Source organism: Pseudochaenichthys georgianus, chromosome 7 (assembly GCF_902827115.2).
Source record: "Pseudochaenichthys georgianus chromosome 7, fPseGeo1.2, whole genome shotgun sequence".
Taxonomy (NCBI): domain Eukaryota; kingdom Metazoa; phylum Chordata; class Actinopteri; order Perciformes; family Channichthyidae; genus Pseudochaenichthys; species Pseudochaenichthys georgianus.
In genome coordinates, this window is record NC_047509.1 from 16,987,640 (window position 1) to 17,005,011 (window position 17,372).

The 17,372-nt window shown below is 39.1% G+C and overlaps 1 protein-coding gene across 4 annotated transcripts; it reads right to left on the bottom strand.

The window, feature by feature from the left end:
* Positions 1-9,654: 9,654 nt before the first annotated feature.
* kcna2b (potassium voltage-gated channel, shaker-related subfamily, member 2b) lies at positions 9,655-17,163 on the bottom strand. 4 transcript variants are annotated; one of them, XM_034088087.2, is made up of 3 exons: positions 16,799-17,163; positions 15,961-16,101; positions 9,655-15,028 (listed from the first exon to the last, which is right to left on the bottom strand). In XM_034088087.2, the coding sequence occupies exon 3, from the start codon at positions 14,903-14,905 to the stop codon at positions 13,403-13,405; it is 1,503 nt and encodes a 500-aa protein (XP_033943978.1). In that variant the 5' UTR covers positions 14,906-15,028; positions 15,961-16,101; positions 16,799-17,163; the 3' UTR covers positions 9,655-13,402. The 4 variants fall into 4 exon arrangements, with proteins under 4 accessions (XP_033943978.1, XP_033943977.1, XP_033943980.1 ...); XM_034088086.2 differs by having other exon boundaries at positions 15,961-16,164; XM_034088089.2 differs by lacking the exon at positions 15,961-16,101 and having other exon boundaries at positions 16,933-17,163.
* Between the last annotated feature and the right edge of the window lie 209 nt (positions 17,164-17,372).

Below are 17,372 nucleotides of genomic sequence, written 5' to 3' on the forward strand. Positions count from 1 at the left end.
ACAGGGTTTTTTCCTAACATCTGCGCCAGGAAGTCCCTTATGCTCTCTTGAACACCATCAGTCATGATAACTTATCTTCAAATATGATTAGATGATGTAATAATGAGCATTCGATTTTTTCCTAAAATGCAGAAGTGGCCTATTCCCCCAAACCAGTGTAGACTTTGATGTGGACAATTATTGCAGGTACCTTCCTAACACTGTGCAGTGTAGTACACCAACCCAATTTGACTGTTTAACTGTGTATAACAGACTTAGCCAGGATGTTGTCTCCCATCACTTACTTGGAAATAACTTCAAGAATAGATTTAGTCCACAAAGTATATTTGGTTTGATACATATGACTAGATTAATTGTTCTCTCATTAAAAGTATGCGGTCTTAACTCCAATCTAAAGATTACAAAATGTATTGATGTCTTGAGTCGAAAAAAGGCTGATATTGCATTTCTTCAAGAAACTCACTTATTAGCAGAAGATATACATAAAATTGGGAATAATACTTATAAAGTGATGGCTTACTCATCTCCAAACAGTAAAACTAAAGGAGTAATCATTTTAATTCGCAATAACTTCAAATGAGATATTGTTAACAAAGGTCAAGATCAGGAAGAATTGCTTATCTTCAAGGAGTCATATGCAATAGAAAGATAGCTTTGATCGCATGCTATGCACCTAACTCATATGAACCTACGTTCTTTTAATCACTTTCAAAAGTAATTTCCGAAATGACCAATTATGACATTATTATTGGTGGTGATATGAATGCTGTAATTAATCTATTGTTAGATAGATCAAGGAATACCCAAAGCAATTCATCAGCTAACCTAGCATTAAGTACCATTAAAAATAACTATGCGTTGGTAGATATGAGAGTAAGGCATCCTATATCAAAAGAGTTTACTTTCTTTTCTAAGAGGCATCTTACATTTTCAAGGATAGACTATATTTTAATCTCCTCTAAACTTGTAGATTTAGTTCAAAATACTGATATATCACATATGTCAATATCAGACCACCACGCCAATGTATGCACCTTTTTTCTCTCTAAGGAGAACAATCGAGCTGCAAGATGGAGATTCAATTTAACATTATTACAAGATTCACAATACTGTCAACAGCTTAAAATCGGCTTAAAAGAGTTTATGTTGTTTAATTATAATTCAGTTAAAGATGTTAGGCATGTATGGAACGCTGTAAAAGGTTATGTTCGAGGCAACGCCATAGCGTTCTTCTCAAACCGAAATAGGGAAGAGCTCAAGACAATCGTGGATATAGAATGTACATTATCATCACTGATTAGAGAACTACAGGAACATTATAATTCAGATAAAGAGATAGCAGTATGCAAAGTTAAAGCTGAACTCAATGCGCTACTTACCAAGAGAGCTACATTTCTGATTCATAGGGTAAGAAACACAGAATATCTAGATGGAAGTAGACCGAGCTCCCTGCTGGCAAGTAAACTCCGAAATAACGAGCAGCTGGCCCAAATATCCTCAATTATGAATAATGATGGCATTGTCCTTTATGATCCAGTTCGTATTAATCATGAATTTGAACAGTTCTATAAACATTTATATACATCTCAAGTACAGACATCAAAGGCAGAGTTAGAACATTTCTTTGTGGATCTGAATTTACCACATCTATCCCCTGAGGACATTGATCGCTTAGATTGTGAAATAACACTTAAAGAATTATCTGAAGCATTGGAAGACATGAACCTTGGCAAATCCCCTGGTATAGATGGTATCCCTCCGGAATTATATTCCCAGTTTTGGCCTGATTTGGGACCAATATTATTGGAAATGATTCAGGTAGCACTTAAAGAAGGACATTTCCAAAAGGACATCAATACAGCTATAATTTCTCTCATACACAAGAAGGGGAAAGACCCAAACTTATGCACAAGTTTTAGACCAATATCACTTATAAATTCAGAAATCAAACTTTATGCAAAAGAAATAGCTCGACGATTGGAGAAAGTCCTTCCGACATTAGTTCATTATGACCAAACAGGCTTTATGATAAACCGATTCTCATCAGACAATATCAGGAGACTACTGCATGTTATTCATTTTGCAGCAGACATAACATCGCCTTGCGCCATATTATCAGTTGATGCTGAAAAAGCTTTTGATAGGCTAGAATGGCCATTTTTGTGGCATACAATGCAAATAATGGGTTTTGGGACAAAATGTATGATTATGGTGAAGATCCTATATAATAATCCAAGTGCTATGGTTCTGACAGGCAATCAGTGGTCACCTAGATTTCCAATTCTACGTGGCACACGGCAAGGCTGCCCTGTCTCCGCGCTTCTGTTTGCATTTTCTCTAGAACCGCTTGCACAGAAAATAAGACTATCCAAAGAAGTAAAACAGATAGTTGTAAAAGACACAGACCACAACATTTCGTTATATGCGGATGATCTACTACTGTACTTGGACGAGGTACCAACTACGCTTCCTAAGCTGTTAAATATTTTTACCCAATTTAGTTCAATATCTGGTTACAAGATCAATTTGAATAAATCATGTATTTTACCCCTCAATAGTGCCATGGTTGAACTAAACTTAAATACAGAATTGCAGATTGTCCAACAATTGAAGTATTTGGGAATTGATATATATGCCTCATTAGACACAATAGTAGCAAAAAACTACAAAAGAATGTATAAAACAATTAAAGATGACCTAAAAAAGTGGATTAATATAACAATTTCTTTAGCAGGACGAATTTCAATCATAAAGATGAATGTTCTACCAAGACTCAATTTCTTAGTTAGTATGTTGCCTTTATCTCCACCAGACGGTTTTTGGGACAAACTTCAGAATAGGATTTCAAAATATATTTGGAAAAACCAATACCCAAGAATCAGATACAAAGTTTTACAATATGACAAAAACAGTGGAGGCCTTAATGTTCCCAATCTCAAGCTCTATTATTATTCCTTCACGCTTCGAGCCTTAAAAAACTGGATTGATGAAAGCACCAATGTACCTTGGATTAAAATTGAAAGAAGTATAGTCTATCCCCTTAAACTTGGTGATGTCTTATTTTCTGCCATGTCACCATATGACTGTATGCAAACATTTGGACCAATTATTGGGCAAGCCGTGAAAGTGTGGAAACATGTGGAGAAATTGTGCAATTGGTCTGTAGATTGGCATAGTAACATACCCATCTTTCATAACCTGTTACTACGTATTGGGAAAAAAGCAATCCAATTCGCACAATGGCAAACCCGAGGAATACATTATCTTTCTGACATAACCAACGACAACGGCTTGATGTCCTTCCAAGAATTGAAAGATACGTATAATGTGCCTGGCTCTTCCTTCTATTTCTATTTACGTACTGCCATGCGCACATATGGAGTTCCTTGGAATCAACCTCTGCCAACACATCAATTGGTTAAGGTCATATTAAGTCTAAACAGTGTGAGCGGCACTACTTCATATATATATAAAAAACTGCAAGATAAATTAACCGGATATATTGGCATCTCTGCAGTATGGAACGCAGATCTAAAAAATTATACGCAGACTATTGATTGGAAGAGAATATGGAATAATATCTCCTTAACATCGCGTAACCACAATCACCAATTGATACAGTATAAAATGATACACAGATATTACCTGTCAACCAGAAAATGCTGTCAATTAAGGATGATTCCAAGCCCCATATGCCTTCTCTGTAACCAAAAGACTATTGGCACATATGTACACATGGTTTATGAATGTACTGCAGTAAGAACGTTCTGGAAACAGGTTATTGACATTGTATCTGAGATTATTGAAGTTCACATACCCTGTCTCCCAAATATTGTATTGTTCAATGATGATTCTTCTCTTGATCCACAGAAACATCAGAAAAGGGTGGTGCTTTTCGCTGGTCTAACAGCAGCCAAAAAAATAATAGTAATACGATGGAAACCCCCACATACTTTATTTATTAAGCAATGGATATCATCCTTCCATGACCTACTAATTTCAGAGCTGTCAATCGCTTCTGCTAATAAGGCTAAGGGGGAAACATTAGAGGCTATTCAAAGAGCTGCTGATCGGGTAATATCATTCATGTAAATGATGATTGTACATATACGCACACCTTGGTGCAATTGTGGTTTATTAGGAGTTAATCGCAATTCAGTTTAAACAGATGAAATGTTATGTGAAAAAAAAAAGAAAAAATGAATGAATGTATTTTATGTGGATAAATTGTTATGCTATAAATTGTTATGCTATAAATTGTTATGCTATAATATATAGATGAACTCAGACGATTGCTAAAAAACATCAGGTAGGATTTTCTGTGAAATGGCAAGATGGGTGGGAAGAGGGGGGGGACGGGGTGGCATGGGAAAGGGATTCCCTATATATATTTTTTTTCTTTTTCTTTCTTTCTTTTTTTTCTTTTTCTTTTTGTATTGTCTATCATTTGTATCTGTATAAGTCCCTTTTGTGAGGGAAAAAAAAAAACAACAATAAAAAGTTGGTCACAAAAAAAAGAATAGATTTAGTCAAAGCCAGTATGGACAGAAGGATCAATAACAGCGACACTTGCTCTTTCATCATCCACAGTGCATGTGAAAGGTTATTTAAAGAAGCCATTTGATCCTATCCTTTAATGCTTTCTAGTCCTGCATTCAATATTGGTGAATAACTTTTTCAATTCCACCTGCATAATGTTATCTTTTACATACCCTTTAGAAAGTATACTATATTGCATTTCATTTGGGCCCTGCAGGTCAAAAGGGGTACACAGGGGTATTGATAAAAGTGATGCTCAGTGTCATAATTTAATCTCCTATCATCACTGTTTAAAAAAAGCCTCAGGTTTAGGACAGGATGCCACTGTCTGCTGTCTGCATGGATTAGTGCACAGTGTGGACAGGAGGCCCTCTGCAGTCTTTGTGTGGCACTGCACGCTGTTCACACAGCAATTTTGCATGTTTGGATTTGATATTGTTTGCATTCATTTGTCAAAAATAATCTGTTTTAAGTTAGTTTGAATTCCAAAGAAAAATCTGTATGAAACACCGGTTGATTTATCCATCAACTATTTTTGTTGAGGGATTTGATCCGACACTATTTTAAAAAAAGAATAATCTTTGTTCAAGGCATCCCAAGTGCTCTGGGTTCATCTTTTCAACTGGACATAAATCTGACGACTGCAGTGAATAGTCACAGATCAGTCATTTTACACGTGTATCAAAAGTGTTCAAATCTGAAATAAAGAGAGCCTGTTTCTTTTATATTATTGCAACAACATATTTATCCTGCTTTTCTTTTAAATCAAGTAAGCATAAAATACACCCCAACATTTATTTAGCTCCTTCCTGCAATAAACATATTTTTTGATTTTTCATACATCATTTATAGATCAGACATAATATGTCATGACAACATATTATTCCTTGTATGTCACCGTTTGCTTTTCAGGCTAAACAGACACATACGTCTTTATATTTCTGCCTTTTTATGTGTATTTCCATCCATTTCAATCCATATTCATGAATGCAAACTTCCATAAAGCTCTCCTCTCACTCAAATTCTCAGTTTTTCTCATTCTTCTGCCAACACCCTGTTTCTGCTCTGTTTTCTCATTTGAGTCACAAAAATAGGCCAAAGAGAGTAGAGGTTGGCAACTGCAAATACATAGCAAAGGAGTGGAAAGAGATAATAATAATATTAAGGACAAGTAACCATATACTTCCAATTCTCTTCAATCACCACCACATTACGTAATCCATTTCTAATGCATACTCGATCAATAAAAAACAAAGAGCTAATTTGTGTGTGTGTATCCAGTGGGCCATTGTGACCACATCCGCAAAAGACTCTGACAAAAGGGACCAAAAAAGGGAGTAACAAAAAGCAACGAGGACAGCATGGACTGTACTGTAGAACACATTTGTTGTGGTTTATTAATTATTTATGTGGGAGGGATATTTTAAGCGCCGTATATAATGTCTGTGAGCAATGAGCGGGGCGCGGTTAAAGGGAGGAGAGGATGCGGGAAGCATTTCTTCCCTCACTGTGATGATTTTTATTGCACTTAGCACCCCACATTACACACATTGGTGTGCGTTTGCTTTCCACACTCTTACTTTCTGTCAAAGAGCTGCTGCCTTCTTTTTACTGTGATAAAGCAACAAAGGTAGAACTAAAACTGTCTTTCCTTGAGACATTGAAAGCAAAATAATAATGATATATTTATTAAATATTATTCTTTCAGAATAAACAGAAAGTAAATTATTTGGGTTGATTTAGTTGAAAACAGAACAGACATACAACATCAACATTGTAAAAGGTTCTGCAGAGCCTAGCTGCAATGCACAGCTAGGCTTATACACGTTTGCATGCTTGCTCATGAACACTAAGGGGGAGGATGAGAGAACAGTAAGGGAATGAATGTCCAGACATCCAAGAGAAATCTACATGTAGCTGATAAAGTCAAAACATTTCAAAACTAGAGAATAAAACACCCTGATGCTAATCCTGATAAAAATTCACTCAAGGTTTCACCTCCTCAGGTTATTCATGACAGCAGCAGGTTATCAGACATCCTGCTGTTTGTCAGAAAAAATGTGAATTGAGCAGGACTGCCTAACCTTTTTAACTTCATAAAAAATATATTCTCTTTGATCACAGTTTTAATTCATACCCTTTAGCTGATTGGATGTTTTTGTCCTTCACACTCTGATGCCCACTTACAAGTTAAAGAGCAGCGCAGCCTGCACAGAGGTTGTCTCAAGTATAACCGAGTCTCTCAACACAAAGCTGGTTGTCTTATTATGCAGCACTATTTGATAAAAAGGAAGCTTTGTGCATTTATTTATTCCTTTTATATCATCATGAATAATCTTTCTTTATTCTTTTAAGGTACGTGGGAGGCTGGACTATGCAGATAACCTTGTTGAGAACATGTTATGCTGTGCCTTGTGTTTGTTTTGCTTCCAAAGCTTTCATTTTTCAATGGTTGAAGCAAAGACAGATGGAGTACAGTAAAACAACAAAAGAATAGGATTATAAACACAAGTAGATTTCCTGTCTAATGAGGGAATGTCTCTTTTTCCATATAAATCACATACATTTTCCGTTCCTATCAAATAGACTGACTAATAAATTGCAGAAATAAAATGTAAAATGCTATATACTGTGAGTTATCTACAAAAAAATATATTTTATTCATTGCAAGAATAGTTAATGTGAATAATATGCCAGACAATGTCACTTTGTTAGACAAAGCTCTTAAAATCAGCGCACTGAGACAGATATTCCATAAATATATCTTACCAGCTACGATAACACAGCCATGGCGCGATGTGGTTGGCTGTAAGTAAGAGTATATGTTTGAGTGCAGCCTATAGAATGTAGGCTAGTTCATTTACACATTGACAGGCTGAAGCTCCCTTGTGGTATCCTTCTTTTCTCACATGTCCACCTTAAGTCTAACACCCCTACCACTCCACCCCCTCTATTACCCATTCCGTATTTCAACCATGCATCATCCCTATAGTAATGTACAATTTTAAACAAAAAACGAATAATCCAATGGAAAATATATCCGAGTCCTCCACACTTTCAGATTTTTTTTTTAGATTATAAACTAAAAATACACACAGTCCCCGGGCTCTTTAGTAAAGCCTGAAGGAGATGTTCCATATGACAGAAGGGAAACCTGCTGTGTGCTATTTATAGAGGAGGTTAATAAAAGGGGCTTCCACCGCTGGGACTGAAGTGATGAAAATAAGGGTTTCCCCTCCTCCACACACACACACACACACACACACACACACACACACACACACACAAACTAAATGTACAGATGTGCACATGGTACAGGTTTCCCCGATGGAGTGCTATAAAGAAAAGCGTGCTATAAAGAAAGCTCAGGTTGACAGGCCATTAACTGGGTTCTGTATTAGGTTATAAATCAGCTCACACTGGAAAGGACGAATATTCAAAGCATGTAAGGCAATCACTCGGTCTATTGGGCAGAGCCAGATATACAATTCAAACAGAACTGGACTTGTGTCCATCAAAATGACAGGTCGTATGAGATGAAACAGGAGGGAAAAACGTATTGGTAATATATTAATTTGATTATTTTTTCCTTGCCACTTTAAATCATTTAATAAAAGTTGCCGACAAAACAAAAGTGCAAGGCTGTGAAAAAACAGGGAACAACCTCACATGACTTGTAAAATGTGATAACCCACATACTGTATTTGTGATATAGTTGGTATGTGTGTCTAAAAGAGAACTTAATACATAGCTAATCAAACAGCAATCAGTGGATCAGTTATCAGTTATCTAAAATGCCTGGCTACTGTCCTGGCGTACCGGAACACAGCCAATTGAGGTGGCCCATAGGGAGCATTATACTCCTGCTAATATGTCTGAGAGGAGAATCAGATCACCTGCATTACTTTGGTGCTTAGCGCTGGTGGAGAGGCAGGGGAAAGAAAAGAGAAAATGTGTGGGAAATTAAATATGATAGGGGCAAATGCTAAAGAGGTAAAGCCTGATCAGACCAGAGCAGCAGTGATAAAAGCGGAAAGAAAATACGGTGAAAGGAGAGACAAACATTGCTAGCTGCTAGGGGAATTGTTAGCCTCCTCATGGCACTGATACAGGCAATGTTTGTACTTGTCCCACTCTGAACTGGGAGTCAAGAGCATTTTGCTCTCCTCTCTCAATTTACCCCCTTACTGCTTTTATAAATAGACCACTTTGTTTTTCTCGGTAAAACACATGAGCATAGATTCACTCAAGGGGAGAATCAGGACACATAACCATTGAGGAGGCGAGGGTCCCTTCGAATATACCTTTTGTAATGGACATGATAGTGGCCGGTCCAGTGATGCTTTCAAGACTTTATACTGTAAAAGGTACTTTAAGGCTTTAATCTTATGGCTTTATTCTTGCTATAACAGTACCAAAAAAGAAAAGGTTATGTTCAAAAATATGCTTCATTGACTTTGCATTTTTTACCTACAGTAAGTTGTTGGATGAAGTAAACAATCAGTCATTTTCTGCTTGATTCTGTGGATAGACACAATATATTCTCATGGTTAAAATCCCACTAGATTAAATTCAGCTTGTTAGATCTGGCATGAAAGTGTATCATTATAAGACTAACTGATATAAGCTCAATGATGGAATAACACATGTATTTTTGTTTCTACTATTTGATCACAAGAATTAATTTACACCAAATGAGAAAGTCACAGTAGCTTCAAGTCCATTAAGATGTTGTAATGGATATTATCATGAGGACCATTATTATTCATTCATTTATCAGTTATTATATTATATATTATTTTGAATGATGAAAGTATCCATTTACTAATGTTCGCAATGAATTCATGTAAATGCATTAGTCCTTGTGAAGGGCATTGAGATCCATTGTGTATGTAACCAGGGATAATTAGCTTCTTGGTTTAGTCCTTTTCCTTACAATGGTAGAAAAAAACAGTCTTTATACAGATGGCTGAGTAGAGACTGCAAAAGCTGATAACACCTAATGAAGAAGCTGAGGTTTATCTAAATCTCACATACATTTTAAATTATTTGGTATTGTAAAATAGTCAAAGAAAGTAGAAGAAAAGGACGAGCTTGTCTGGGGGTAAATATGTATTAAGACGGTACAGACAGAATCTATTTGACGAAGGCCTGCATGTGTAATTCAGTCAAACATCAGCCCCTGCATCGTATGAGGCTTCAAGGTGAGTCAACAATAACATTCAAATAGAAAAACATAGTGAAAAAAACAAACAACAGTCCATGTATACAGTGTCTGATGACACAAATAATTTAAAGTTCTCACAGAAATTATATTTCCATTTTGATTTCTTAATATATTACCATTCTTAGTCACTGGAGCTTATTAAACCTAAGAGATAATTCATCTATAAGACATTAGTTTCTTGGATTAATTCAGCAAGCATACACTTCGATTCCCTGCTACACAGGAATCTGTACATGGCAGAAGCTTGTTGAAAAGCTGAAGCTTTAGGCATTTTAAGACATCGTCAAAAGCAGCTTTAATTCCTAGATACATTGTTTACATGGCTACGTGTGTTCACCACCATCAGAGGGTTTTAGTCTGTTCACCTTGAAGTGAGATAGAACCTCAGGAGTCTGTCCTGACAGCAGACGGGACCATCACAGGCAGTGTGTACAACAGCTGAGTGTTCAACGTTCCAGCATTTGTGTATTTGTGTCAAGTGTCCTCTTGTCTGGGGAGTACAGCAAAGATGTGTTTTCCTTGGTTAAGATCATCCTGATGTGCCATCCTATCGGTTTCTCCAAGAGTGTTTTTGTCTTGGCAGAGTGTCAGTTCAGTATTGTGTGCTTGGTAACAAGAGTGGAAATGACAGAAGTCCAGGCGAAGCCTTCAAGCCACATAAAGTCACAAAGGTGTTACAGTCAACAAGAACAGTGTAGAAAAATACAAGTACACATCAGATTAAACAGCAACAAAGGGTGTGGGCAGGGTTTATCTTACTTCATTATCGTATTTTCCTCCCCAACCTTTCCTCTCTTTCCTTCCATTTCCTTCAATCCCCAGTAATTGGCTGATACCGCAGCTTATCTCATGAGTCAACACATGCTCATAGATCTCGTCTCTGTTGAGTGTGGCAGGACATTCCTTTCCGTTGTCTTTGTTTAATATACTGTACGCATGTGTTGAACATATACATAGACTGTAAACAGTGTGCTGGGATGGAACAGAATATACAGAGCACCATAGCGGCCTGGAGTCAAGCAGAGCAGTGTTTTAGATAACTAAACTGGCAGCTTGTGGGTATCTTACAGCTCTCTATTTCTCACAATCTCTTTCGGTTTCTCTCTCATTCACACAATAACACATCAACAGACGACACTACACACTGAGCTTGATGGAAATATATACCAGAAATAAGTGCACTCAGACAATCACTTGGAGCATTATGATACAATTGGCTGGGCAAAAAGTCCAACTGACTGTATGGATCTGTGCATACACTAGGCTGGATAGTAGATGTTGTGCTTTTTCTATGATACAAAGTTACTGGTGGTGACTTGAACTGACTATAAAGGCTTTGAATTCGAAGATGTCTGCACTGTGGATCGTATGTTTGTATGATTGTATCCCTATTCTGGAGTGTGTGTGGATTTGGACTTTTCTCTCAATCTTAACCTGTTTCCTCTCATGTTTACTGCTGTTCATTTCTCCTATCTCTCAAAAATAGTTCCCACATCTTCTGGTATAAACACAACCCTCTCTGGGTACTTAACATGGATTGTGACTTAATTATTTCAAATAACAAGAGCAAGAAGATGGGTTTGCATCACACATGCTTCTAGAGCAATAATCTGTCTTTCATACAGTATATTGCACATAGCGGCAGTAGATATATAGGATTATAATGATGTCCATTTGCTTTTTAAGTATTATTCATACTAATTCATGCTACAATGAATACTTCAAAGGACATGCAGCACTACAATAGCTGAATAGCATCTGTTTGATATAAAGCTGATAAAGGACACACAGCCTAGGTCCTAGATTATATGAGCAAAAGGGGCCAATGGAATGATTGTTCAAACTGCATGAGTATCAAAAAGAAAAGAAAATAGTGAGAACAAAAGAAAGCTTTTTTGCAACCCAAGATACAGTATGCCAGGTGGCAGCACATCTGTCTTCAGTAATATGATAATTGAGCAACCTTTAACTTGTTCCAGAGGCAGGCAAAGTTTACTAATTTTGATCAAGTGTTTAAGGGGAGAAATATGAGGTCTAGAGGGCACTGCAGGCTGAAACAATGTATCAGTTTGATCAAGCAAGAGACATGAATTTAACATGTTTTGCCAATTGGCTTTGTGATATCAAACACAAGCTTTAAGTAGATTCAATCACTGACATTCCTTCTTGTCACTTATCCAGAAAGACTGAATAACACAAAGCTGGCATTAATCGTATGAGCAGAGATGGACCATGAAGGTCATATAGATACATTTAAGTTGATCACTGAGCTCTTGGTTGTGCACGCAAAATGTTAGAGTTAAAAGCATAAATAGCCATTATACATAATATTAGTTAACTTTGCTGCCATAAAACTTGGTTGAAATAAGCCTCTGACAAAAACAAACAGTTTACAATCTTACTCTAGTTCGCTCCTTAATCTTATTTTGTCTGTTTCTACAAACATGGAATGCTATGAAGTCAAGAACAGCAACATTCATGCTGGGCAGTGGTGCCAAACTGAACACATCTCACTGTAGAAGTGTTACAATGGACCAGGATGGCGACTAAAGAGACACTTTAAGGTAACGTTAAGAAGACGAAGAAATAGGCACTCACTCAGAACGCTGCAGAGAAAATCTTCAACATCACCCATCTTAACCATCAAAGACGTAGATGAGAAGCACACATTCGTCATATCACTTTAAAAAAGCATACATTATAATAAATCAAATAAACATTCATCAATAAATAAACATTCACTCTGTTAAGCTAGACATTTCTTTTGTCCACCTTTATGCCTGCACTGGCTGAAAACAAAAAAGGCAGTCTTATACTGTAAATCCACTTGAGCTTCCTAGAAGAAAAATGGCAGTAAAAAGAAGGTGTGCTATTGTTCAGAAATACAGCACAGCACGGTCATCTATGTCTTGGTCTCTACAGAAGCCACTAGCTTGTTCTAGACAATATGTAGTGAGGGTCTGGGGAGGAAAGCTATTGCACTCATGCAATAACTTTTTTCTCTCACAACAAATGACCATTTGGCCAAAAGCATATTAGTATCGCTCTGTCTGTCTCTCGCTCTTTGTTGTGCACTTCAGTTTCCTGACAGAACAGCTGTGATCTTGGTGATTTAGTTTTTCTCTGAGTCAGGACCTTGGCAGTGAGAGCATCAGATTAATGTTGCTCATGAATGCTTATAGTAGTATGGCCTGTTTTCAATCACAAGTTAATAAGTTACATTTAAAAAACAGTTGTTATGCTGATATAAATTGTAGTCACTGGTATACCTTCTCCCAGCGGCAGTTTGAGCAAGAAGTTAACATCTAATTGTCCCTTAATGGAGTTAAATATTGGTTATTACTTGTAAGGCTACTAATTGACTACTGTTGTGAGCAGGATGACTACTGTCACAAAGGTAAGACTAACTCGATGCAGACACTGACAATATCCTAAATAAGACGGGTGGCGATTCTATGATATGCGCTGATATGTCCATTTGATGTAGGAGAATATGGGGTCCTCTTGACTGACAAGATGAATCCTACTCTTTCTGGACTCCCATTCTGGGTGCCACATATCGGCCAATAAATGGATGTACATCTTGTTCCCCCGTTACAGACCCCAGCTGAAGTAGCTAATCTGCAGTAGCTCACATTATACATCTGTACGCATCTTAGTGATGTTTACATAGTTAGTGTTGGCCAGGGTGCAGTTTCCTGTTTTCATGCCCTCTGGTCTGAAGTCCTCAGTGCTGTGGTTCACAGCCTCCTGGATCTCCACATAGTCAGATTTACTCAGAGTGGACCCACTGCCACTACACCCACTCCTCTTCAGATCTTCAGCTGAGCTGGCTTTAGGCACACTCGGGCTATTCAGATACTGTGCCTGTTCTTCGCCCTCTGTCTCTCTGTGGTAGAAGTAGTTAAAGTTTGACACAATGACAGGTACAGGCAGGGCAATAGTCAGCACCCCGGCAATGGCGCAGAGAGAACCAACAATCTTTCCTCCAATGGTTGTTGGGACCATGTCTCCATAACCCACTGTGGTCATGGAAACCACGGCCCACCAAAAGGCCTCAGGGATGCTGCTGAACTGGGACTGAGGCTCGTCAGCTTCGGCAAAGTAGACAGCACTGGAGAAAAGGATCACTCCGATGAACAGGAAAAAGATGAGGAGGCCCAGTTCACGCATACTGGCCTTCAGAGTCTGTCCCAAGATTTGAAGCCCCTTGGAGTGACGTGAGAGTTTAAAGATACGGAACACCCTGACTAGACGAATTACACGCAGAATAGCCAAAGACATAGCCTGCTGGCCTGCCTGTCCGTCCTCTGGCCTCTCTGCTAGCTCTGTACCCAGGGTGATGAAGTAGGGGATGATTGCCACAATATCAATGATGTTCATGATGTTGCCAAAGAATCCCGCTTTACTGGGACAGGCAAAGAACCTAACTAGGAACTCAAAAGAAAACCAGATGATACAGAGGGTCTCCACAATGAAGAAAGGGTCTTTAAAATAGGCTGAGTTGTCATAGGTTGAGGTCCCATTGGACCCGGACGGTATCGGATAATTGTACATTTCCTCATCATCGTTTCGGAAAACTGGCAGTGTCTCCAGACAGAAGCTGACAATAGAGATAAGAATCACCATGACGGAGATGATGGCAATGACACGGGCAGGACCGGAGCTCTCTGGATACTCAAACAGCAACCATACTTGTCTCTGAAATTCATTCTCTGGCAACGGCCGCTCTTCTTCCTTTATAAACCCTTCGTCTTCCCTGAAGATGTCCATAGCCTCCTCACCTAGTTCATAAAACCGGATCTCCTCAGAAAAAATGTCCAAGGTCACATTAACAGGCCGGCGCAGCCTCCCTCCTGATTGGTAATAATAAAGTATAGCATCAAAACTTGGTCGATTCCGATCAAAGAAGTACTCGTTCCGGAGAGGATCAAAATACCTCATCCTTTTCTTGGGATCACCCAGCAGTGTATCAGGAAACTGGGAGAGAGTCTTGAGCTGCGTCTCAAAACGCAAGCCTGAGATGTTGATGACGACCCTCTCACAACACTCATGATCTAGATCTGGGTCGTACTGGTCATGAGGCGGACCTGGATGTGCTGCGGCTTCATCCGCAGGGTCGCTGGTCGCAACCGTCATTCTAGAGGAGGATGGGACCTGCAGGATTCAGACAGTGTGGGGCCACTTCTGGGCCACGACGAGATAAAAACTCCACAAACGTGTCGGTTCAGGAAGGCTACAGGCAGTTCTGCCTGTGAAGAGCTACAGATAGGAGAGAAAGCAGAGAAAGAATACAAAATTCATTAAAGAACATGTGTTTAATGTTGTGTTTTGAATGAAACAAGCAAGAAAACTCATGCTTTTACATTGGGTTATCATTTTAAATTTGGAGCATGCATACAGTACTCAACAACTTGTATCAACTCGTTCATATTTTGTAACCATTCATGTTATGTGTTACATCTGTCAGCGACTGTAATTGTCAGTAATTCTTATAAATATCGTGCTATTTCCAAACCTTCCTGCAAACAGGCAAGAGGAGGGCAGTTGAAAGTAACAAGCAGGGTGGATGGGTGGAGGGGCAGAAGCACTTGAGCGCATTGGCTCCATCTTGTCTATAGGTTATGAGTTCTCCCTCATATGAGCACCCTGCAGGATCAATATTCCAGCCAGTAATACTGTATCAGCTCTCACAGGGTGCAATTATAACCAACAAATATGATTATATGTTGAGTGCTCCACTGCAATCTCTCAGATGAAATCCTCTCTCTCTCTCTCTCTCTCTCTCTCTCTCTCTCTCTCTCTCTCTCTCTCTCTCTCTCTCTCTCTCTCTCTCTCTCTCTCTCTCTCTCTCTCTCTCTCTGTGTGTGTGATTTGACTAGGATTTCTTCCCAAAGCAGAAAAACTTCATCAAGTCAATTATCAAATTAACAGTTTATCAGTTAGTTATATTTGGGTATATTGGTCAGAGCCAGTGGTTAAAATAGACTATAATGAATCACTGTCAAGTTTGAACAGTTCACTAAAACCTTCACATTTCAAAGGCCAATGCACACACGCAAATTAAAAATATAAAATATGACATATGCTACTGGTTCTATTTCAGACACACTATTTTACTTTAAAGACAGCCACACATGTGTAATTTGGTAGTTAAAGCAAAAATGGATTCAAAGAAAATCAAAAAATCCTACCTATGTGCATTGGCGCTTGATAGGCATGTTTACAATGGGTCCTCCGGTGGATACGCATAATGGGCCTAGGAGAAGTCAAAAGTCAGGCCCCGCGGTCACAGCAGTTCCTCTGCCGGCCATTTATCACCCGAAGCTCCGGCTCTGCAGCAGCGCGGGAGTGGGAAAGGGGACTAGGCGTGAGGATGCACGAGTTACCTCCCTCCTCTGTGACCAGAAGATACATGTTGTGAAGCAGCTAGGCTACAGGTTGATGCTGGTGGAGGGAGAAGGGGGGCTGCGATGATGTTGTGGTGGAAAATAAAGTAAGCAAATCTTGAAATGCTTGATATTAGCTAAACATTACGTCCCCATCAGAATAGTCCGCCTGCAGCAACAGCAAAGGTAACCGTCTAGCCGGCAGACGTATTGATGAAGGCGCTGTTGTCAGTATTTCTATTCTGTAGCACCCATGCTTCGGCAGATTGCATCTAAAGCGAAATCACCTGTTTGCACTCTTTAAACAGGTTCGTCTGTTTTAGCTCGGTACAAATGTTATCCTCTTAATCTATTTCTTAACTCCTCATAAATAAACTCCTCCATCTTTTTTCTGATGGGGAATATCAATATGAATACACTAATGAATCGCAGTATCAAATGGAGGCTACATCTCGCGACCCATTCCATAGAATAACGTTGTCCTCTGAGGGCGTTTTTCATATATGAGGAACTATTTATTTGTCAAAGATTTGAGACAAAGCAGCCAAGTTCATGCACGGGGACGGTCAAACATTATATGACAGTGTTGCAGTTCACAGGCAAGCGCGAGGGAGTTAGTTGGAGTGGCAGGTGCCAGACATACTTAAACCATTTGCAGCCCTCTCGTGTGGATCGTGGACAGCCACAGCAGACTCCATGCACTAAACAAAGCAGCATAGCGTTATCTGTCGAACTATAAGAACTGATCATTTTAGATAATGACATGCAGGAATTCACCCTGGTTATCTTGGTGCGCAGACGCATGTATTTTTATCCAGTTTGTCTCTTCTTAAAAGCTGCCTTTGGGTCGTGAGTCCATTTCTTCATATCTGTCCTCCTTCCCGTATTTGACTAAGCTGTCCAGCGGATGTGTCATCTCATCACGACCAAGTGTTTTTGAGCAGCCGGCTCTTCCCATGTCTCTCAGATGTCACCATAATTCACCATAGTTGAGATGCGTGGGCTGCAGTCGGGCATCGCAGCGCATACTAAGCTTCTTGCGCGCCTCGCCCCATCTCTCTGCGCTCCCCCTTCCCCGACTCTCCTGTCCTCACTGCTCCACATTAAAGGGGAAGCATCGCCCACCACTGGGTGGAAACGGTTTTCAACAAAACATGTGCGTCTCAGGAGAAAACAATTGGCAATCCTCGTGTATAAGTTGAAACTCACATGAGACC